The following is a 25,605-nucleotide window of genomic DNA, read 5'->3' as shown; positions in this document are numbered from 1 at the left end:
ATATGCATTCCTCAGAGACCCTTATGTATGGATTATTGGTCCTGTGTCTATTTGAGTTTAACCAAACTGCTCCAGAAAATTCTCTAAGAATATAAATTGAAGAGAAGGATACATTTTCATTGGTAGGGGGGAGTTTTCCATCCATATATATGCAGAAACAGATTCAATCTCTAGCCTTATCCATTTTACACTGATCTTTTTTTTTCCAGAAATGCATGTATTTGTGTGAAGAGACATACATTGCCTTATTTATATTTGCAAAAAGAAAACAGAGAACTATGAAATGTAATGCTATAACAAAATAATGTGATAACCATATATATCTATATCTTGGTAATACATCAACTGATTTTCAGACATAGAAGTGCTTCACTTTAGGGTTATACGTTGAAATGGTATCACATTTTCAAAATGATATTTTCAGGAATCAAAACTATGGTACCTATGGATTTCATACTTCTTTATGATGTTTCATCATTGTCATTTGCTCAGTGATATTTGACTTGAATCAAATAGTATTATATTGGAATATATGTTTTTAGCTAGTCATCCTTTCCACACTGCTTGCTGGAACAGAGAAGATCAGATGATAATCATTAAAGAAATAACAATAGTTGTATAAGCTATCCTCTGCTTTTTTTTCCCAGTCCGGCAGCTGAATAAATACATTTATACAATCACTGAGACAGTAGAAAAGTGAGGCTAAGCTCATGGATAAAGCAATATAATAAATTGACCCTGTCATAGAAGACTGGCCATCTGGGGCATATAAAGATGAACCAGAAATATTTATATTTGAAAAAAATGAAAGTTTGAAAAAAAAAACTCCACACTTAAGATATTTTGCCCAAACACATCATGAATATTATGATAGTTTAGAAATATGAAGCAGCACAACTTCTTGTTCCTTCATGACATATGACTTATGTAGACTTGTTACCCAACCCTCAAATCTTCCCATCCCCAGTCCAAACAAGTGTTTTTAAGGAAAACAGAAAAAATAAATACTTTCCCCTTTCTAACATGAACCTTCTTGAATATCATACATGAATTCTGTAGTTACTACATCTAATGGCTCACATATTTCAAAGATTCATATGTCCTTGCAACTACCCAACAGTTGGGGACTAGCTGGATGAAGAGACAGCAACCACATCTATGTGGATACTAATACAAAAGCTGGTTTAATGGAATGGGTGTTAGATATAAAGTAATAGCATCCTTCCTCAGATACCTGCTATATAATCATGAGCAAAACCTTTAGTTTCTGTCTCCCTGAGTTTCCTCAACTATAAAATGAGAATAATAAGATCTATAATACCTACTCCATAGGGTTGTTGTAAGGCTAAAATAAGATAATGTAGAAAAAAAAACTTTTGAAGACATTAAAGTAATATCTGTTGTTCAGTTGTTTAAGTCTTATCCCACTCTATGCAACCCCATTTGGGGTTTTCTTGGCAAAGATACTGGAGTGGTTTGCCATTTCCTTTTCCAGCTCATTTTATAGATGAGGAAACTGAGGCAACCAGAGTTAAGTGATTTGTCCAGGGTCACACAGCTAGTGAGTGTCAGAGGCCAGATTTGAACTCAGGTTTTCCTGACTCCAGGCCCTGTGCTCTAGCCACTGCATCACCTACCTGCCCAAGCAATATTTAAATGTATTTTGTAATTATCCTCATTTTCTCTATCATCCATCCTTGTCCTAGGGGATTGATGTGTGTATATGTGAACGTGCAAGCATGTACGTATGAGTGTGAGGTGAAACAAAGAAAAATAACCCTCCACTCTGTATCTGGACAGACATGTCAAAACCCATGCCCTCTCAACTCCTGCAACAGAATCCTAGTTGGAAGCAATCATGATGATCATCTATTCCAACTACTTCCATCTACTGCAACTATTCCAACTTTCACTTCAGAAACTGAAATAGAGCATTTATATAAAATTCTTGCAGTCACTTGATGAGTTAAGAAGAAAATATAAAGCATTAAAAATAAAGTTACTTTGTTTTCTTTGAGGAAAAAATAATTTTGAATATTATATGATGACAACTTCAAAGTTTTGTCAGTACTACCACTTGACGTTTTGTGTGTCATTATTTATGAGATATTTTCATAAGATCTCCTAATCATAGGATCATAGGCAGATCTTGAAGGGATTTTAGAGGTCATCCACTCCAATTCCCTCATTTTTTTGGATAAGGAAACTTGAAGCCCAAATATGTTAAATGACTAAGTAACTGTTAAAACCACGATTTAAGCCTAAATCTTCTGACCCCAAACAGCATGCTTTCCTCTGTACCAAAAGAAGTAATTTCCAGCTTTTTACTAATTATATTCTTATAATTATCTCTTTATCAGTCTATAAGCAGAAATGTACTCAAGTGTGTCAAGTGTCTTTTGCTAAAAGCATCAGAGGAGTTATTTTGTTTCCCCTTTCAAGATTAAAAATTGCACAAACAGGCCAGTTGATAAAATAGAGATATGAATAAGAATTAGACCTGTGATTTAATTATTATAGGGACAGGACTGAATGAGGAAAATCCTCCTACCATTTAGGTTGCCACCTTTTCTGAAACTATAGTTTATATAGAGTTTCAAAGAGCACTGAAAGACTTAGTGAATTGTCCAGGGACACGCAGCTAAGTTGTTAGGCAAAGAGGTCATGTAATAGAGAACTAGATTTGATGTTATAAAGACAAGTTCAAAACCTTCATCAGCCACTTATTAGCTGTGTGACCCTGGGCCAACTGATGGCTATCTGTCTCAATTTCCTCATTTATAAATGAGGAAGGGTAATAATAACATATTTCTCAAAGTTGTTGTATTGAATGAGATCATATTTTAAAAATGCTTTATATTTTAAACTTAAAAACACTATGTATTTATTATTATGCTGGTGTTGAAAATAATTTAATGCCAATTTCCTAAGTCTCTTATAGGGATTCAAACAATATATCACTTTGTAAAAGAAGATTCTGCTATTTTCCATCTACAATATGACCATAAAGAAATTTAATGAAACACTATTTCATTATAATCACAATTTATAATATGCTAAAACTTTATTCCCTTGAAACACAACTATGAACACAAATGGGAAAATTCCCTGTACTAATGAACTCATACAGATACAGTTTCCATTCTATATTAAAACATAAGTAAAATGAGGTTTTGTGCTTAAACTACAGATAGATAGATAGATAGATAGATAGATAGATAGATAGATAGATAGATAGATAATGATCCTGCAGAACTTCTACTTGACTCACCAAGTTGTGAAAGTTTGGTATTGCTAAATTGATAGATTTTAACAAAATATGTTTATATTATATATATATATATATATATATATATATATATATATATATATAATTATTTTGAGAAATCAAGTCATTAAATTCAAATTAATGCATACAATGTTATATATTTGTCTATAAAATTTAGGTAATGACTGCAAGATGAAAGATTCTTTAAGCTGCAACTTAAGCATCCAGTCCCTGGAGGATCAATATCCCAAATTTAAAAAATGTCTCTGTACTGAAGATATTTATTGCAGTGTTAACAGGTTGCTTGGGAGACAATGTACCAGTAAAACAGGTAATAAGAAGATTCTCAAATACAGAAAATGTTCAGAAGAAAAACATAGATTCTTACCAATCACAGAATAGACTCTACCTAATTAACATTATTGATTTCCTAAATGTGTGGATGTTTGAATGAGTTGTTATTTTTCAGTTGGGTCCAACTCTTCATGATCTTGGCAAAGATATTAGAGTGCTTTGCTATTTCCTTCTGCAGTGGATTAAGGCAAATAGGGGTCAAACGACTTGCCCAGGGTCACACTACTAGGGAGTGTCTGTGGACATGATAAGGTCTAGAGGTTTAGGGGTGTTGGGACCCCGAGATCACGACACACAGATCTTCTCCAAGAGAATTTGAACCAAACCTTCTTTCAGCCAAACACAATTATTAAAGATCTGCTGTATTAGCCAGACTCTCAAGAAATCTGAGCATTTGTGAGCTATTGGCTAAATTGTAAAAATCTGAGCAGGGGCTGAGAATCTGAGCACTTTAATACAGACAAGACGGACCTTATATACAGAAAGACTGTGGGAGGGATTTAGGAGTGGACAAGTAGTCTGCAGGGACTGTGAAGTAATAGAATGCCAGGGACCTGGATCATGTGCCCAAGAGAGAATGGAACCTACATAGGATTAAGGGTGAGAAGTGGCCAGGGGCCACAAGGAGGTAAGACAACGGAGAATTAGGCTAGGTTAAGGATAACAGAGAGTTGGGAGATTGGGCAAAGCCACAATGAAAGGCCAATTGATAGGATTACAGCCTCAGGAAACTCCAGAGATTTGGCCTTGTGGGAAAGTCTAGGGTTTTTCCTTTTTTGGCATCTAGATCCCATCCTCATCAGAAAGATCTGAACTCAGGTCTTCCTGACTCCAGGTCCAGTACTCTATCCACTGAGCTACTTAGCTAACTGAATCAGCTGTAAAGGTAACTTATTCAGCCCAATTACATACTCTGTAACTTCCCATACATTTCATATATCAAATTTTGCTGAAATGCATTCTGAGTTATAGATAACATACTTGTACAAAAACATTTAGGGAAATTGTGTTGCAAAAGGACTGAATCAATAATTTAACATGACATATATCTTTATAATCTTTAATCATGGATGCATTTGCTCAAAGTACATTGTTTCTTTCAAAAATATCTTGCATAATTAGATAAATAAACAATGGCAGGACTGAAACTGAGACCTCACCCACTTTTTTGCCAAAAATGAATACTTTGTACCTTGCTGATGGTTTATAATTCTGTTGTTTGAATGAATATGTGGACAGGCTGGTGAGAAGAGGTATCATTGGGAGTAGTTTCCTAAAACCATTTCCTAGATTACAATGCTTATGCTATCTTTAGTATGCCCACTATGGCTCATGATAGATTGATCTCTTCTGTGGTTATGACTACTATAATTCAAGTCTGAATCTATACTTTTTTTTAAACTAAGCATTAAAACCAAAGAAGTAAGCTGAATTCAATTATATTTTAAAAAATCATTGAAAATCTCCCACTAGATCCATTTGTATTCAGATGTAGTTGCACCCCAAATTTTCTTCCACAGATATGGGATTACATCTTGACAACTGGCAGAAGGGCTCAAATTATTTAGATTAATGTTTCTGACATAGAAACCTAAGATGATCTTATGTAATTATTACACAAATGAAGAAGAGGGTTATAAGACGTTTACTTCTGCCCTTCTTACTTATCAAGAAGTCTTATTTGGCCTTCAATTTTCCTCCAAAATGGAACCCTGCTATTACCTTTCATTATATGAAATGATGAACAACTTCTCACCAAAGTCTTGCATAATCTTGAGTAATGAAATAGTACATATGCTTTGATTTTTGTGTAACTTTGGGCTCTTTAGTTTGGTGCTATTATTTGTCTGCTCTGCTTAAGGTATTGAAAAAAAATCAAACTGGCTTTGGCCACATCACTTGAGGGTATGTGTCTCTGTAGAGAGAAAATTTCAGAGTTTTAAACAAGAGAAGAAAAACCAATTGTTTAACATATAAAATGTTAAGGTGGAATTAATGAATGAATGAATGAGTAATAAAGCACTTAATTATTTACCTTGTGCAAAGAATTGTGCGAAGCACTGAGATAAAAAATTGAAAAGAAAAACCAGAGAATGTAGGTGAGAGACGGCTAATCTCAAAGTCAGAAATTCTGGAGAATATATTGGCAATGTGACTGACAACCACGCATAGACAACTGTCTAAGACTCTACGTTGAAGAGGTGCTGACCTTCATTGGTAGAGGGAGTTTCCTTGCAGGTAGTTCCCTGTGCCAATAAAATCACAGATTTAATCCTATCCCCTAAAAGTTCTATTGAACAAAACATAAGAATTAGACATGTTTACTTACCAGCAGGCTTTCAAGTTAAATATTACAAAAAGTCAAAACCTAAATATGTGGATAAGTTTAAGCAAAATCAGGCAATGATGTTGCAGAGGTCAGAAACATAGGTTATCTTAATGTCCAGTTGCCTGGCAGCTAGTAGGTGCTTAATAAATGTTTATTGATTAATTGATTCATATCCATGTATTCTTTTTCACAGAGCATTCAGAGCTTCCCTCAGTCCAAGTTATTCAATCAGATGTCATCCAGTGGACTATGTCAGAAGGGAGATTGCAAGGGAGTGATGCAGACAATGACTGCAGTGTGGCCATGCAGGCTTGTCAAGCATCAGAACATTGCTTCATCATCTATAAGAATTTTAAAGAAGCATGTGGTTCAAGGATAGAAAGTTGCAGCAGTGATGATGCAGCAGGACACCTGTGCATCACATTAAGGGAAAAGCTAAAGGAAAGTGTGCTGTGGGATTGCAACTGTCTGGAGCCATTGAATGAAGACTGTATTCAAATTTGGAAGAATATATTTGAAAGTCCTTGTTTACAGCATACTCAAGAAAGCCATGTGACAGTCTTTAGTGAAGAATATGAAGATAAATATATTCAGGAGGACATGAATACAGGTTAGTATTTATTAAAAAGCTTTCAAGAGAAATACGTGTAAGCACTCTACCATTTCAGAGCATGGGTCCTTAATCGTGTGTGTGTGTGTGTGTGTGTGTGTGTGTGTGTGTGTGTGTGTGTGTGTGTGTAAAGAGAGAGAGAGAGAGAGAGAGAGAGAGAGAGAGAGAAACAGAGAGAGACAGAGAGAGAGATCTTTTCTTAGAGTATTTATTTTTTGAATTTATATTTGGAGAAATGCTAAATTTTTGTTTAAATTAATGAAAATAAAGATACCATTTTTTATATTCAAGTTCATGGTCAGCCTGAAATCGTTCTATTTAGTTGTTGTTCAGTCATGTTAGGCATGTCTGATTTTGTGACCCCATTTGGGACTTTCCATTTCCTTGTCCAGATCATTTTACAGATGAGAAAACTGAGGCAAACAGTGTTAAATGACTTACCCAGGATCACACAGCTAGTAAGTGTCTAAGGCTAAGCTTAAACTCAGGTTTTCCTGACTCCAGAGTTCCATTCACTACATCATCTGGATACCTCCAAATCCATCGATAGACTTCTGCTTAAGAACCTCTGTTTTAGAGGTACCTGAAGCACAGAGCTAGAAAATTTAGGTTCCAATTCTCTCTGTATGCATTAAAACATTATTAATGTTCCTTTATCTTAGGACTCTACCTTCCCTTTTTGCTATTATATTGTTACACTGTTATATTAATTAAATTCATTCATTCAACAAACATTAAATGACTGCTATGGGTCACACACTGTACTAGAAGCTAAGAACCAAAAGAAGAAAAAAAATAAAACACTCCCTTCCTTAAAAAAAATGTTTATTTTATTGATTGACACAAAATATTCATGTACACACAGTAAATACATATATACTGGAAAATATGAAGCTAGCAACTATGTGGATTGAGAAGTATAAAAGTTATGCTTGAGCTGAGCTTCAAAAGAAACAAGGAATCCTGAAAGCTAGTCAGTCCATACATTTATTAAGCATTTACTATGTGCCAGGAAGAGGTTTGATGTGAAAGATGTCAGAGGTAGAGACAATGAGACTTGCAAAGTGATTGGATATATGGTGTGAGAGAGAAGAGTATGAACAAATAAAGCATGAATGAAGAGAATGACTCTGAGGTGACAAACCTAGGTGACTGGAAGGATGGTGGCATTCTCAAAAGAAGAATTCTGAAAAATAGTGGCCTTGGAAAATTTTGATGAGTTCTGTTTAGACTTGTTGAATTTGAGATGCCTAGAACACACCAAGTTGAAAATGTTATGATAAGCAGTTTGGGACAGTGATGATGATGATGGTGTTAATATAGGGCTTTAAATTTTTCAAAGACTTGGGAATCATCTGCCTAGAAATGATATTTAAACTTATGGGAGCTAATGAAGTAAAAAAACAAAAACAAAAACAAAAAAAACCAAGAGTGAGTGTCCAGAAAGAAGAGACCCCAGGACAGAAGCTTGAGTGTGATATGATTGATGACCCAGGAAAGAAGATTGAGAAGGATCATATAGAAAGTTAGGAAAACAAAGAAGAAAGAGCAATAGCTTTAAAATTCCAAGTCATATTGATAGAAAAATCTTAATCATTTGGAAAAGTGGGCTTCTTAAAAAGTACAAATTAATTTTAACAGGCAAAAATGCAAAATTGTCTATTTCAGTTCAAACTATCCATTGCATACAATCAGGATGAAGGATACCTAGCTTGACATTACCTTTAGGGAAGGGGGGGGGAATGTGAATTTGAGTTAACATTAAGTTAAATAAGAATAAAAATGATAGAGTCAACATAACATCCAATGTAATCTTGGACTGTATTGAATTGCTGAGCAAATCAAAAAAGCTCAGACCAAATATGAACTGTTGTTTCCACTTCTGGGAATCACACTTGAAAATGATTATGGGAGAGGAAAAGGGAGGGGGTGAAATTTACATGATAACTTCATTATGTATTGAAAAGGAATAGCAAGTTGTATATAATAGAATTGCAATTTCATGTGCAATCATCTCTTTTTGTTATTCTATGTTATGCAAATGATTCTTATCACATGAATTAAAAAGAAAACTCAGAAAAGGGGGAAAAAAGAAACTACAGAATTTTCAGCTAAAGGTAGACAAGATACTAGGAAGTCTTGAAAATAAGTTACATAGGTAACAGTTGGGAAATCTGGGGAGAAGAGAAAACTAATGGAACACATGATAGATAGCTATCTTCAAACATGTGGCAGTTAGCCAAATATGTGGAAGAGGGATTAGGCAAGTTTTAAGCTCTTGAGGACATAACTAGTAATAATGACTGGAAGATTTTAGCTCAATATAAGGGAGTCAGATTTCAACTCGAGCTTTCCACTAGTTTTCGCTGTTCAAAAATGGAATGGATTATTTTATGAGATAATGAGGTCCTCATCACTGGAAGTACATTGCATAGAATTTACAACAAGATAGCATTCTGGAGATCAATTAGTATTACCCTTTCATTTTACAAATGAGGAAACTGGCCGGAGAGGTAAAGTGACTTGCCCAAGGTAACATAGTACCTGTGCAGCAGAGGCAGGATAATAATAATAACAATAACAATAATTACATCCTGATGCTGATGATAATGACGACAACAGCCATGATGATAAACTAGAGCCATAGTCCTTTGATTTTAAATCTAATGCTATTTTCCCTACAACATGCTGCCACCTTGAGGGGAATATTGTAGAGGAAGTGATCACATTGTGAGAGAGATTGGACTAAATTATCTCAAAAGCCCTTCTCACCTCTAAGATTCTAAGATATCATTACTTCAATGCCTAGACCTCTTTTTAAATTAATTTCAGAAGGCAATATTTTCTAAATTACACTTCAAGAGAATATAAACCTTAAAGGGAAGGTTAATTTGGTTCAGAAAAGGCAGCTAAGCCATTGTTTATGTCAAAATACAAGACTTAGTCACTGTTTGTTCCTATGTTTAATAGACAAGGATGGTGAACTGACTTGAACAATAGTCCAAAGTTGTTTGTTTTGCCCAATTCTTTGTTCAAATCTCATTCCGGATTTGTATGGCGTTGCCACTTTTGCTAATTGTTAACTATTTTAAAGGGTCTGTGTTAATAATCCTGGCTCATATGTACTGGTTACATGTAGAGAAATTTTCAATACTAATTTTGTTTCTTTCCTTCTAGATTATATTAATCAGCCTATTAAACTGCAGTGGGATGAAACTGCTCTTCCTCACCATGGTAAGCATTACGAGAGTTAACATTGAAGAACACATTCTGTAGCTATTCAATATTTTTATTATTGTAAACAATATCATCAACAAACACATTTTAAACATGATTTAAATATATACTTATTTTTCCCTTTCTCTGTGCATACATGTATATTATATCATATAATATCAAATACATATAATATCAAAATATATTTTTAAGAACACATATGCAAATTAATTAACTTTCCATACTTATTATTCTAAGTTATTCTAAGAACCTCAGTTCCCTCATCAGTAAATTGAAATGATACCTCTATGGTAGAGTGGGACAAGTTTTGAAATTGGATTCAAAGGACCTGGATTCCAATAATTGTTCTGAGATTTGTGACTCATGTGACATTGAATGAATCTCTTAATCTCCCTTTAGCTATAAAATGAGAGTATTGGATTAGAAGGTTTTGGAGTCCCCTTCCAGGACCAGATTTTGTGATCCTATGATCCTAATGTGAGCAATGAAATAATATATATATGTAAAATATTTTGCAAACATAAAAGTCCAATTTAGTATTATTGTCATTATCATTATATCATGAACAGACAATGTAGTAGCTCCTTGTCCTTTATCATTCATCTGAGAAATTTATGTTCTGGGATGTTTCATGGAATCCAGAACTATTCTTGCTCCTCTCCTCTGTTATCTTTCAAAAAGCAAAGCAAACAAGAAATAAATATTAAAATCATTCATTCCTCGCTTCTCATTAAATCCTTATTGCTGTTATTGTTGTCATTGTAAATATCTGATTTCAACGCTTTGTAAATTTCCCAGCATGGAAACTCCCTGTACTAGTATGCTCTCTTCAATGTAGAACCTTAAAGAGTTGTCTGAAACATTGAGAGGTTAAGCATCTCACCCTTGGTCACACAGCTATTATGTATTTGAGGCAGAACTAGAACCTAGGTCTTCCTGGCTTCAAAGCTGGCCCTTTCTCTGCTATGCCATGCTGCCTCTCACAGCAAATTATTGCTTTCTCTAAAGTACAGTAGCAGTTGCTGAAACCCAGTAGATTAGTAATGTACCACTATTTCAATTCTAGTCTTCTCACAGTATTTTCTAGGTGTTCCATGTGTAGATACCTATTTATTTTCCTGCAATCTGAACATATTTCTGCTTTTAGGATTCCAAGGGACCTGGTCCTGTTTGGAAGCAGCACAGGTTTGTGTTGGAGATGTAATATGTAACAAACAGTTGGCTCTGTACCTTAAGGCTTGTTCAACAACCGGAAGGCCATGCAATCTGACACAGTGCCAAGCAGCCATCCGCTTCTTCTTTCAAAACACGCCTTTTAACATTGGCCAGATGTTGGCTTTGTGTGACTGTGCTCCAGCCGATATACCTTGTCAGAAGTCCAAAGATATTCTTCACAGCAACTTGTGTGCTGCGAAAGTAGTTCCACCCCCATCATGCCTTGATGTAATTCACAGCTGCCAAGATGATGAAATATGCAGGTAACTAAAAGCATATCTTCCTAATTTTCTTATTTTTGATACTCGTTACTGTTCAGGCTTAACACTTGACCTGGTTAACCCAGTCATGGTACTTCTTAACAAAAGACAAAAACAAACAAACAAAAATGCCATAACAGTATGACTAGACTAATTTTATGGAAAATCTGAATCCATATAAATAATTTATAGGTATTCCATCCATACGTATAAATATGCACACACATATATGCATGTATGTATATATGGAGATATATACACACAATATATGCATACATATACATATGTATATCTATATATCTCTATATGTATGTATGTGCAGATATACACACACTGAAATACAAACATTATTTTAGGTATTTTATACACATATACAAATGCATATATGTATGTAAGCATGTATTATTGTTCAATCACTTTTTCAGTCACGTCCAACTGTTCATGACCCCATTTGGTGTTTTCTTGGCAAATACACCATTTCCTTCTCCAGCTCATTTTACAGATGAAGCAATCAAAGCAAACAGTGGTAAGTGATTTGCCTGGGGTGGTTTAGCTAGTAAGAGTCTGAGGCAGATTTGAACTCGTGAAGATGAACCTTTCTGACTTCAGACATGGCTCTCTATCCATTGCACCACCTAGCTGCCCCATATGTGTGTATATGTATATATTATACAAATGTATATGAGGTGTATGTATATATAATACATAAATGTATGATGTACATATAACATATATATATGTACATGCATGGATTTATTTATATATTCAAATATAGATACATAATGTTATGCAAAATGAAATTTAACATGCAGAAAGATGACAGTAACTAACAACTAGTATTATTAATGTTACACGTTCTGTTCCTAGCAATTTAGTGTCCAGCTACCTTTCCAGTCCTACTATGCATTGCTCCTTTCATGCATATGCTTTAGTCAAATTGTTTTCCTGCTATTCCTCATATGTGACATTCACAAGCTGTCCTCCATTCATAGAATTCCTCATCTCTACCTCCTAGAATACCCAGACTCATTCAAAACTTAGCTAATATGCTCTTACAGAAATCATTGTTGATGATCCAAGGGGCTGTTGCCCCTTCCAAAATAATCTTGTACTCATTTTTCATATGCTTTATATGAATATATATGTACACACACACACACACACACACACACACACATGCCATCTTGACCAGCGAATTGTAAACTCCTTGAGAACTGGTAGTGTTTCATTGTTATTTCTGTATACCCACCACCTATCATGGTATACCTATAACATAGTAGGCACTAAAGAAATGATTGTTAATTGATTGAATTAAATTGAGTCCTTTGAACTCTAAATCTGTTGCCCTAGTATTCTATGTCTTTGCTGAAAAATGAAAGAGTTGGATTAAATCATTTTTCAGGTCCTTTTTTAGTTCTAAATTTTACAATCAATGCAATTGAACTACCAGTGTGAAAACAAGAAGAAGAAGAAGACACATTTATATAATGCTTTAAAGTTTGCAAAGAGTTTTACAATTATTATCCTATTTGATTCTCATAATAACCCTCAAAGGTAGGTGCCAGTATTATCCCCATTTTAACAGGTGAGAAAACTGGAGCAAACAGAAGTTAAATGACTTGTCCTGGGTCACACAGCTTTTAAATATATAAGACTGGATTTGAACTCAGGTCTTCCTGACTCCAAGTCCAACATTGTATCCATTCACTGCCTAGCTGGGAGATGGGAGGTAGGGATCAAGGGAGATGACTACAATGCTTTTGATCATTTGACTTCCATACAACCAAGTTGAGAAAACTACAAAAATTAACGAGCAAGTAACAGAAACAATGCTGTATTAGATCTTAAAAGATAAAAGATGTTTAAATAAATTACTACCCCATTTGTGATGTATGAAATTCTCTGATCAATTGATGGAATGAGAAATCACCTACATATTGTTAGTCAAGGGTTGTCTATACCCAAGGTGGTCCTTAAATAAGTGAGACACATTTTTTAAAGAGTTGGTGGAGAACAGAGATGGATCTGTAGAATGTGACTCTAGTAGCAGAGCGAAGCCACCTACGGAAGAAACTAGCACTTTAGAATAAATAGATTCTCAATTCTAGAGGGAAGGAGAATTTCTCTCACTCCTCAGTGCACTCACTCATCCCCATTGGCTATGACATTTTCCGGTTGGAAACAACTCATCCAATAAGGAGCAGAGCTAGGAGTTGAGGCAGGAGACAATTCTGAAAAGTGTGACATCTGTGAATTGAGAAAAGAGAGAGGTAGCCTAGTTATTTTGGAATTTAGCCTCAGGAGAGCTTGGGGAGCCCAGAGGAATGACATGATCAGCAGTCAGTCAATAAATATTGTTTTAGCGGCTACCATGCACCGGGCATTGTACTAAGCATGAGGAGCAGACACACATCAGAAGAGAAAGGACTCTGGGCCCCTGTAGTGTCGATAGTTAGTTGCCTGTGCCATTATACTCCCAAAGGTTGTGCTTCTTTACTTGCATACTATAACTTAATGCTTACTATTCTTGTTGGTATTGAATGTATTGTGGGAGAATACATCCCATATTTATGGAGGAAATATTTTGTAGCTGCTGAAAGTATGTTACTTCCTCAGTAAATGTCTTTACTATGAGCTAAACCATGTCTTCTGGTTGACTATTGAAGGCAAACGCTCCAGTGGATACTCATGACCTTTAATTTTGTACCTGAGAGTCATGTCTACCTGGGGACCCAACTACTGACTAAGATTCAAGGAATAAAAAGGAATAAAATAAAAGGAGCATTAAATCATTAAAGGCTTCACATGGAAGAATGTGCCATCCATATTTTTGCAGCCCATGACCTCTTCCCAACTTGACTGCCTCATCATTTACACATTTCTTGTTGCTTAACCCCTAGGGAAGGTAATCCCTTTTGTAAATCCTCCTGCTAGCCCTGACCAAATCTCTGTTCCTTAGGATGTATGGGGTGTTGAGAGAGGACTAGAACCTTTAGTTTCAGGGCTTGCTGAGCCCTTTTCAGGGATGCTCATCCATCTTTGCTGTTTACTTCATCCAACTCTACCCTATGGCTCCAACTGTCTTGGAAAATGGGCTACCCCAGGTTGCAGGTAACCATTAGGCCTCAAACCTGTCAGTGAGTTAGGAAGATGTCTACCCTACGCATGTGAAGACTTTTCCTGGTAGAATGGATAGGGGAGAGTAATTTGTTCAACTGGCCATGAAGGTGGCTGAAGTAGGTGCTAGACAGTGCTTAGAGCTCTGTCAGGCATCAAATATACCAAGGCCATTCACTACATCCTGGGCCATTGCCAGTAGTCTTGACTTTTGTCCTGCCACTGGACTTTTATGACTCAAGAAGAGAAAGACTGATGACTGTTCAACTCTGCTTAACTTAAACCCAATTCACTCGCAAGTCAAGACATCACCTGCAATATTATTGGTCCTCTTCAAATATGAAGGATGAACAGCAATGTCTCTGTCCCTTACTCTAGTGGTATCAAATTCAAATAGAAGTGGGGGTCACTAAGCTCTAAATATAGATCCCTACAGTCTACATGTTAACTTAGCTTTAAAATATATTATGTATGTTTTATCATATTTATGTTTATTTTGTTGTTAAATATTTCACAATTACATTTAATCTAGTTTGGATCCAGGGAGTGTCAGGGGCAAGTGTTTGACACCTCTGCCTTACGCCATCCATGCAGCCTGATTTAACCATAGCCATTTGTTCATATGAGCCAGGCTAAAGTATTCAATTCAAGTGTCCCTTTTGTGGCTACAAATCTAGCATTAGGTTTGATTCTGTCAGTGGTAGGTAAGGTAAAGTGGAATAGGAAATGATGACACATAATTTCTGTGAATTAAGCAGGTATCCTGATTCTTTAGGGTTGATGAAAATTTGACTCTTCTCAGTGTCATCTTACATTCATTATTTTTTTTTAATCTGCTTCCCTGCATTAATAAATGTCTTTGAACATGTGTGACTCCTATACTGCTGCATAGTTTCTTCTATTCATTGGGAAAAATAGAGCCTCTTAGGTTACAAACTCATTTAAAAGTGATAAAATCATTTTTTCCCATTCTTATTGTTTGCAATTCTCAGTGCCAACTCATAATTCTTGCTATAGACATTGTCAAGTCATCTGAAAATTTTGAATGATATATCTTCTCCCTGAGGGGCTGAACACTTGAAAAGTCAAATTCCTTTTCAGATTTGTACCTTTATTCATCCGTTATTCCCAAAATCTTGAAGTTGAAAATGGTAAAGAAAAGTAGGCTTTTCAAATTTTCAGCACATTTGTCAAAGAAATCTAATTGAATTAGGCAGACGTGGTGGGATAGGGTGGGGACGATTATACTTCTGGTTCAAAAGGCCTTTAGAGGTCATCTAGTCCAAATCCTTCATTTTACATTTGAGGAAACTGAGGCATATGCAAGTGAAATGACTTGCCAAGAGTGACAGAAGTGTTATATAGCAGAATAGAGATTTGAATTCACCTTCCAAATTTTGCTTTCCAATTGAAGTTTTCTTTCTGCTGCAACACAAGGCTTGAATAAAAAATGTAAGAGTTCAGAAGTACAAAAATAATAATTTTTATATTATTTGGATTTATCTTAGAATTGTGTAGGAATACTCACTCTCTCTTAGTCATTAATACTTCCACTTTAATACAGATTCCCTTACAAGACACAAAGACTTACTGGTGCCAGAAAATACATTCTTCCTGCAAATTGGCTCTGTTGACCATCTCTTGTATTTCTTACTGTTTCTCCAGGCCATTCTGCCAGAGGGTTGAATCACTTTTGTTTTTCACTCCTCTGTCATGACTCAAGCTCTGCTCCTTCTATGACTACCCACAAAGAACATAGCTCCCCATCCCTCTTTAAGGTATCCAACATAGATTTTTGAAATCTCTTGCAATGCAGTCATTTTTTCACATGGCTCAAATTCCTTATTTAATGTGGATTTGTACTTTTCAGTAGTTCTAGAAGTATCTTAACTCCATATTTTAGTTGACTCAGTGTATCACTTCTATGTGCTCCACTATTTATTCTTTTCTTCATTCTCCCTTTCTTTCTCTGCAGCTTTCATCTGGCCATCAAACAAATGCTCCATGTTTTAGAATCAGCAAATCTAGCTACATCATATTGCAATATGACAGATTTAGCCTTAGAAGGTATCTTGGAAATTATTTAATGCAATCACCTCTTTTATAGATTAGGAAGTTGAGGCTGAGGATAGGTTAAGCAACATGCCCAAGATTACCTAGATAGTATTTAGTATGGTCTAGATATGAATCCAGATCCCCTGATTACAAATCTAGCACCCTTTTCATTGTCCCATTTTTCCTTGTTTTTTTTTCATTTATATGAGTTTTGATAGTCTCTTGATTGTATTAATTTTATATACACACAGGAGAAATAGCATAACATAGAAAAGGGATCCTTATTCCAGGGAACCCTTTCAGTGGGACCACAAATTTGGATGGGAAAAATTATGTCTTTGTTTAAATATAGTCATTTTCTATTGTAATCCTATTTATTTTATTTTATGCAATTAAAACCATTATTCTGAGAAGGGATCAATAAGTCCCACCAGACCACCAAAAGGGTCCATATCACACACACACATACACACACACAAGAGTTAAGAGCCCCTGGCATAAAAAAATAAAGGTCCAAACTTAGAGTAAGGAAGATGTGTACAATTCTTGCCTTTAGCATATACTAGCGTATGGTGTTCTCAGTCAATTCTGTAGGACTCTACATTACATAGAAGCTGTTATCTGCATCAATGGGCATAACTTCTACAGCAGAAATATCTTGTATCAGTGAAATCCTATGTCTAGACCACTTTCTTGCAAATGTTTAAAGAATAGCCTTTTTGTTCCATCAGTCTCCTAAAAGTCAACAGGATATGGCCCCCAGCTTTACCAAATGACAATATGAACCATCTCTCCAGCTTTTGAAATTTTGAAGAATCTTAGCCTTTTAGGATAGTGTGTTAGACATTAAACTGAGATTTGACTTGTTCATCACCATGTTCATTCCTTATTAACTGCTTCTTTTAATATTCTGAGTTTACTCTCAATTTTGATTCTCTCTATAAGCCTCTTAAAAGTATCTTATATCGGGCAGCTAGATGGCGCAGTGGATAGAGAACAGCCCTGGATTCAGGAAGACCTGGGTTCAAATTTGGCCTCAGACACTTGACTCTTACTAGCCTTGTGACCTTAGGCAAGTCACTTCACCCCATTGCCTTGAGGGAGAAAAAAGTATCATATCCTTTCTTGGTTCTGATGTTTTCCCATATTGACTATAACAGTGTTGGCCCAGTTCTCCCAGCAAGCAACTCCTAGCACTTACCACATATGAAAATGTGCCCACTATCAAGATACACACACACACAAACACAATCATAATAATAGATAATATAATATAATAGATATATTTGGTTTACTTAATTTATGTATAAACTAAAAGTCTTTCCACCAAAAGTTTGGACCTAGTTTTTTTTTTGTTTTGTTTTTTCATGAACACCATCTACTAAGGGGTCAAAGATTTGGATTCTATATCAATGAAGGGAGTGTGGACACTATGACCCTTCTCTCTCTTCTCTTCTCTTCCCCTTTTCACTTATTCCATCTCTTCATATCTCCTTTCCTCTCTTCTCCAATTCCCTCACCTCTCTTTACTTGTAAAATAAGAATTTGCATTAGCACAGGGTTAATTTGAGGAAATCACTTTGGAAATGTAGTAGAAATATCTATATTTACCACTGAGGCAGGGTTGACCCTTACTTCATTCTTTCTTTTGTGTTTCAAGTCTGCAAAATGTGCCACCTCTGCCCCTAATCCTTTTCATTGAAAAGCTATTGAGAAGCCCCAGAACAATTTATATGACCTGATCCAGCTGCCAAGGAAGGAGGTGGGAAATTAAAAGAAGATGGAAAGGAGATATGAGTGTCTTTCGTTTTCTCCAAAAGGCTCAGTAGGAGATGTTTACCAGCAGTAGGTATATTGAATGGATACTGAAAAAGAGGACAGATAAGCAAAATCAATTCATCCTCACTGGGCCAGGAGTAGGAAACCAAATAGGTATATATTAGTTTGATGAAATGCCAAACATGGTTTATGCTTAAATCACAGAGGGACGGGAAATGACTGACACAAACAGTTATTGAGTGAAACAAGTTTTATTAGGATATATGAGCAGGTGTCAATCAGCAGCCCCTTAGTTCTCTGATACTACTGTAAAGATCCCGAATCAGTTCCTCAAACAGCTATATATCAATCTGGATGCTATATTTTCAATTACTGGGTATAAACTGGGTCCCTTCAAAATGCAACTGGGAATAACAGCAGTTGGGACTCCTGCTGCCAAAACTGAGTAACAGGAGACCTTTTAAATAAATTGAGGGTTTAATGCCCTTCAGGGTCTAGGTGGAAAAATACTGTATAATTACATTTCTTCCATGGGGACCTTTATGATAGTAAATCTTCCACAGGATGGAAAAATACAACCAAGCTTTCTGAACTGCTGGGGGGGGGGGGTCTTTATCACTTTCTCAAGGTAACATTCTCCCAACTTCGTCTTGTATAAAGTACATTAAAGGATGAGATAGGAGCCCACAGCAGCAGTATATATACTCCGTTTCTCTGGTGAGAAACCCAACAGATGAGAAAAGTTAATTCCTGAGAACCAGAAACTTTAACAGAAAAGCACAATTTAAGGCTTTCTTTATGTAAATGAGCATCATTGTTTAAAATATGTAAGAACGGAATCATTTTGTTCCTGAACATATGGGCAAAGCAGAAATGTGTGAATTTTTCCAACTTTGAATGGTCCCTGGTTTAAAGAGATTTCTTGAGAATTAGGGTCATAATGACACTTCTCTGTTAACACCATTAGTCGCCTCTTTCAAAGGCTTAATATTTCTTTTAAGTTGAGCACAGTTTAGTTTTCCTTCAAGCCAGGTTTATTCCACTTTGAGGGAAGCTGGAACTTCTTTCTGGCAAAGTGAAAAGAATCAAGTTGCTGTTGTAATAACAAAATAGAGGCAAGGAAATAAGTAATATGTGGTATTAAAAAAAAGGAAATTCACTGCTTCCATATAAATTTAAAAAAAAACATGATTTGCTTACCCACTATCTAAAATAAAACATACTATAGATATCATTTAACATTTTGTAATCATTTTATTATTTACAAAATTGAAAACTGAAAACTTACTATCACCCTAGACACTAAGAGGAGCAATAAAGATAAACAAGGATACATAGAAAAACAATTTCCAATTAGAGGGGGAAGGGTTGAACTGGATTATAGCTAGGATGTAAGGAACTAGTGGATGAAAGAATGATAAAAGAAAAGAGGGAACCATCAAGGAGAGATGCAATACATGAAGGATTGAAACTGAAAGGAAGAAAGAGATAATTAAATAGTCAAACTTCTGCAGTAGATGAGAAAGAATAGGATCAAAAGTGCTTCACTAAGACAAAGGACCACATGTTACTCAGAGTGAAGGAGAAAAGGGGCATGATGGAGAGGGTTTAGAAGTGCAGAGCAAGGGAGAAGAGGGAGATTTTACTCACCAGCTCAGCTATTAGATAGATAAATAGATAGATAGATAGATAGATAGATAGATAGATAGATAGATAGATAGATAGATGGATGGATGGATGGATGGATGGATAATCTGGCCTAAGGAAGATGTTTCTTTTCTTTTCTTTTCTTTTTTTTTAGTGGAAGATGTTTCTTCTTTAGCATTGAATTTTTGTTGCTGTTGTTTAATCATTTCAATCATGTCCTATTTTTCAAGACTGTGCTTGGGATTTTCTTGGCAAAAAGACTGGAGTGCTTTGCTGTGTCCTTTTCCAACTCATTTGACAGATGAAGAAACTGTGGCCCAGGGTCCTAATAGCTAGTTAAGTGTCCGAGTCTTCCTGACTCAAGGCCCAGCTCTCTATGCACTATGCCACTTAGCTGTCCTTCAGCACTGAATACTTTGGGAATTTTGAGGTTATATTTTACATTTGTGTGCCAAACTACAATTTGCAACATATTCTAATTACTTTCAGGAAATGGTTAATTAAAGGCTGTTTAAAATATGAAGATTAAAGAAAGCACCCTCCCAGATAATGGAGGGTACTGTAACTGTGGCTTATTTCCTTAAAGAGATTAGCAGTATCAAGACAGATAACCAAGTGCTATATACCCAGGAGGCATGCAGTAAATTTTTTATAACAACTTCTTAAAAATAGGCTAGAAATTAATTTAGATATAAATATTAAGATAGAGTTCTATGTTGCTGATGAAACTGTAAAAGTAATGCTCTTTTGTCATGAATATTTCAAAAAAGAAATTGAAGTAAATTATGTAAATTGCTATAAAAATTGATCTTGTCAGAACATTCTTTGTAGTAGAATATCAACTCTACCTCACTTAAATGTAATTCATGCACAAGTCAAGCCCTCACCCTAGATGTCATTTGTCTTCTTCAACAATAAACAATCAACAAAGTACATACTAAGCAGTTATATTTTAAAAAGCAAACAAAAACAATAACAAAAAGCCCAAAACCTTTCATTCTGATGATTTTTTTTAAAAGTTTGCTTTTAATCGGATTCTGCTAGAAGTTTTGGAAATATTTAGTTAATTTTAGTTGAGACCCTGGAGTTCAAGAGAAGGAAAGTGGCCATTATCCACTTTTCATTGATGAGAAATTTAGGTTAAGTGACTTAGACCAAACTCGCTCAGTGAGAAAATGGCTGATTGATTACCATAAGAGTAGTGTTGCCAGACGTAATTAGTGCCATACTATAAATCTTCATTCACCAAGTGAACCCACAACTGAAGTTAAAATGAATGAGAATTAATATTTATGTTTAATCAGAAATAGAATCTCATCTTTTTATTTTCCTGTTGGAGGTATTTTCCTATATAACTTTACCTTCCATTTGTGTTGTAGAAGGTCCCTAGAATTCTGCATTCTGTTTTAGACAAGTTTTGAGAAATAATAAGTGAATACGGTGCAAGCCTAGTTGTACAAAACTAAGATTTTGTATTACTCCATGATGCGCTCTGCATTCAAGCTAAATTGGACTATTTGTTTTTCCTTGTGCCTAATATTCCATTTTCAGATTATTTTCATGCCTGGAATTCTCCACTTCTCCTTCCTCTGTGCTTCATGGAACCTCTAGCTCCCTTTAAGGCTCAGCTCAAATATTCCTTCCTGCTTGAGACCTAGTCTAATCCTCTCCCAGCCTCCAAGTTGTTAGGGCCCTCCCACTGAAAATTACTTTGCAATTCCTCTGTGTGTGTGTGTGTGTGTGTGTGTGTGTGTGTGTGTGTATTTCACTTATCTGATAGTGGGGCTTAGTGGATACGGTGCTTGTCTTAGAGTCCAGAAGACCTAGGTTAAAAATATGCAGCTCTGTTTCATGCTGGTTGTATAAGCCTGGGCAAGTTAATTAACCACTTAGTCCTCTAATGTAGACAACTCTCTGGGAGGATGAATTGAGAACAGGTACTAATCTCCATTGGGCAGCTAGGTAGCCCCCTAATACATTGAGTGCTGGGCTTAGAGCCAGGAAGACTCATCTTTCTGAATTCAAATTTGACCTCAGAAACTAGTTGTGTGACCCTGGGCAAGTCACTTAACCCTGTTTGCCTCAGTTCTTCATTTGTAAAATGAGCTGGAGAAGGAAATGGAAAAATACTCTTTCTCAAACAATCTGCTAAGAAAACCCCAAACGGGGTCACAAAGAGTCAGGCAGGACTGAACAACTAATCTGCATTAGTAGGGAACATGACCCCTTGGCCTTCTTATACCAATGAAATCAGAGGTCCTATTCTGAAAAATTATTCATACATAAATTGTTTCCCTAAGTAGAATATGAGTTCCTTGAAGATGGAAAATGTTTGATTTTTTTTCCCCTTTCTTATCACCAGCATTTAATACAGTGCCTTTAACTATTTATTAATATGGTGCCTGGTATATAATCAATACTTAATAAATGATCACTGATTGATTGGTTGGATTGAATTGAATTAATATGAATAACTAATAACTATTCTTGACCTTTTTTACCAGAAGCCGCTATGAAACGTTTCAGTCAAAATGTTGGCAGCGTGTCACTGAGAAATGCTATTACGATGAGACTTGCATTAATACCTTCAATAAGGAAGATATAACTTGCTCAGCAGATGATAAATGCAAAGCTGCTTATATTGGCACCCTGGGGACCATCCTTCATGTCCAATGCACCTGCAGCTCCATTCCATTCACTGAACAGCCTTTATGTGAGATTTTTTATCACATGCTTCAGAGCAGGTCCTGCTTCAGTAAGTCATCTGCTTAACATGACCCTTAAGTATGTCAATTTTTATATGACAACTAGATCTAAAGCTGTGTGTGTGTGTGTATGTGTGTGTGTATACATGTATTAGTAGGGAAAGTGACACCTTGACCTTCCTATGCCAATGAAATCAGAGGTTCTATCTGAGGAAAAAAAATCCGTATACATTTTTCCTCCTAAACCTAGGTAAAACACAGTCTCCTTTGGGGGGATGTTTAATTTCATATCATGAGCGTCTAACACAGTACAGTGTCTTTCATGTAGTAGATACCTATATCTATACCTCATCTCCATGTTTATCTCTATTTCTAAATACAAATTTTTCTTTACTTAATTTTATACTGGTAAGCATGTATTTGCTACTTTTATTGGGGGCGATATATTGTCATTATTTATCAACTACATGATGATGAAATTATCCAGTTATTAATTATTAGTTTAGATGAAGGATATTATTCTAGAAGAATAGTTATCAGACTAGCTCCAGCCAGAACCATAGGTTGAGAGATGAAAGAGATCTTCAATGTTAAAGTGCTATTTGTTAATGTCAGTGCCTATGTGAGATTCACCTCTATTGTTTCTTCCTGATTATGATGTTGGTTGAGCTACCTATAATAATTTTCTGAAAAATCAGTTTTTTGGAATGCTTTGTTTTGTTTTAATTAAAGAGAGGAAGAGATTCAGTATTACAGTTCTAAAACTGAGTCACTCCCATTCAGAGGCCGTCCAGTCTAGTGGATTCTCTTCATTTTACAATTGAAAAACAGTCAAGCCTAAGGAGATTAAATGACTTTTGTCAGGTTACACCAGAATCTACCTTACAGAATTTAGAAGATAGATTTGGAGAAAAACAAGCCCCTCTTTTGGGGGAGGGGTAGTTAAGACAACACTGTTAATTGAAAGTTTGCACAGACAGGCTCAAGGACATCGACATTGGAACCGTGTTATTCAAACACACACACCCAACAAAATTGAGGCAAAACCCCTCCCCTGACTCTGGGGAAATCAAAACAAAACACCCAAATATTGTGAAAACTGGACCAAACAAAATCTCACAGAAAACTGGCTTCTAACAAGACACAACATTCTGAAATGCCAAAGCATGCACCTGTCTACAGGCCAAAAGGAAAGTGGTCACTCCTGGGTCAAGCAGGGAAGCCCGGGCAGCCCAGGAGCTGGGTTAGGGAGGTCATTTCAGGGCTGCAATTTCGATCTCTTCGGGAGGTTCTTGGTAGGAACTGAGAGAGAGTGCTACATTTGCGGGCGGCTCCTGAGGACCGCCTGAAGAGTTCACATCCCTCAGGCCAGAGGTGCTTTGGGTCAGCATGGGGCTCTCCTCCATCTTTTCCAGTGAAGGGGAACTTGACCCACAAAGACCTGAGTGTGTTGTCGTGGACTGGAGGCAGTCTTCAAGCTCAGTAGGGATACCACGGGAGGTCTCCTCGAAGTGTCTTTTCTGTTTCCTTCACATGGCATAGAACCCCACAGCGACAGTGGCGACGATGGAGAGGGTGAAGATCCAAGAGAGGAGGGGCGAGTGGGAGAGGAGACTCTGCTGGGGCTTCTGGACAGCAGTCTCCGTGGAAGTCCGGCCTTGTCCTTTGTCGCCGGCCCTCTTTCAAAGCTTCTGCTTCCCCGAAACGTTTCCATTCACTTGGTTCTTGGTAACAACTCCTGCAGCTCCTCAAACATCGGGATGTTCAGGAGGAAAGATGTCTGTGCCTCCTCCACCACCTTCTTGGTGGCTGGGCTTATCTCAATGGCGTTCATTCGGGACCGGTAAAGCTGGTTGAATTTGGTGGCGTTGGCGATGGCCGGAAAACTGAAGAAGTCCACCCCTTCCCCTGTGCTGGGGAGCCCCAGAGACTTCTGGGAGATCTTCTTAAGGATCTGACCTCCAGAGTGGTCCCCCAGGTAACGCGTGTAGGCGTGGGCCACCAGCAGCTCGGGATCAGTGTGGCCCAGTTTACGAAGACGATTCACGTACTTCTGTGTGGCTGCTGTGTAAGGGATCTCCTTTCTCCATTGGCGGCCGTACCAGAACTCCATGCCCTGCTCCAGGGCAGGCGTGCGGTTCAGCTCTTCAGGGAAGTAGACGGGGGCGAGGGCAGGGTGGGTCTTGTTCCGCTCCAGCTCCTCTTCCAAGGCCAAGTAGATGTGATACAGAGAAGACATCACCATCTTGAAGCCTTCCCGGGGCACCTGCCCCTTCTGGAAATTCTTTAGGAATTCCACATTCTCAGCCTGGGTGTGAACCTCCTTTGTGGCTTCTTTCAGGACCCTTGACAGATCATGAGGCATGCTGTCGGGCTGCTCTGCCTGGACAGTTTCCATCGCGATGTCCTCTTTCTTCTCTCGCCTCTCCCTGCTCCTGTTTGCGCTTCCCTGGGTCAGGAGTGCCTGGCCCCGAGTGCCCAAAGCCGCCCGCTCCGCCGTCTCCAAAGTGCCGAGAGCGCAGTGGACGGAGTTTGTCAAGTCCTTCTTTTCAAAACCTTTTTATCCCCAGCCCTAAAATTTTAATATTAGACAAATTAGATTTTCTGGTGATGAAAATTCTTATCGAATTCAATTCAGGACATGGAACAACATCTCTTTACAATGCTTTTTTAAGTCTCTGGGTCATGTTGGTTAGGATGCTTGTTCTGTAAAAGAAAATGTTTGAGAATGAACTATTTTAATATGCAAGTGAAATTAGTGCTTAAGTAAAAAACCTGTCAGAAAACAGGTAGACAGGATAGTGCAAATGGAATGTATGCTACCCTGCAAGCACAGGGACCTGAGTTCTAGGGCTTGCTCTGCACTTATTAGCAAAATGTCTCACCCGTCTTGTTCAGTTTCTTTATCTTTCAAAGGAGTGAGGATCATTTCAGCTACAAGTGATTCTATTTGCCTGGACTATAAATCCAACATAGAGCCTTGCACATAATTAGATGCTCAAAAAAAGTTTGGTGACTAGAATTCAATG

At 36.8% G+C, this 25,605-nt stretch overlaps 1 protein-coding gene and 1 pseudogene across 1 annotated transcript in view; one reads left to right on the top strand and one right to left on the bottom strand.

The window, feature by feature from the left end:
• The window catches only part of GFRAL (GDNF family receptor alpha like), a 28,345-nt gene extending 5,702 nt beyond the window's left edge, over positions 1-22,643 (top strand). The window contains exons 2-5 of the mRNA XM_021000520.1: positions 3,447-3,599; positions 9,739-9,795; positions 10,946-11,276; positions 22,376-22,643. Coding sequence (XP_020856179.1) covers positions 3,447-3,599; positions 9,739-9,795; positions 10,946-11,276; positions 22,376-22,643 — 809 coding nt within the window. The remainder of the gene's footprint in view (positions 1-3,446; positions 3,600-9,738; positions 9,796-10,945; positions 11,277-22,375) is intronic.
• Positions 22,644-24,090: 1,447 nt separating this feature from the next.
• On the bottom strand, positions 24,091-25,083 carry LOC110217913 (heme oxygenase 1 pseudogene; annotated as a pseudogene).
• Positions 25,084-25,605: the final 522 nt, after the last annotated feature.

This window comes from Phascolarctos cinereus, unplaced genomic scaffold (assembly GCF_003287225.1).
Source record: "Phascolarctos cinereus isolate Bilbo 61053 unplaced genomic scaffold, phaCin_HiC Scaffold_5;HRSCAF=322, whole genome shotgun sequence".
NCBI lineage: Eukaryota > Metazoa > Chordata > Mammalia > Diprotodontia > Phascolarctidae > Phascolarctos > Phascolarctos cinereus.
Note: the sequence above shows the minus strand (reverse complement) of the source record. Positions and strands in the feature narration are given on the sequence as shown.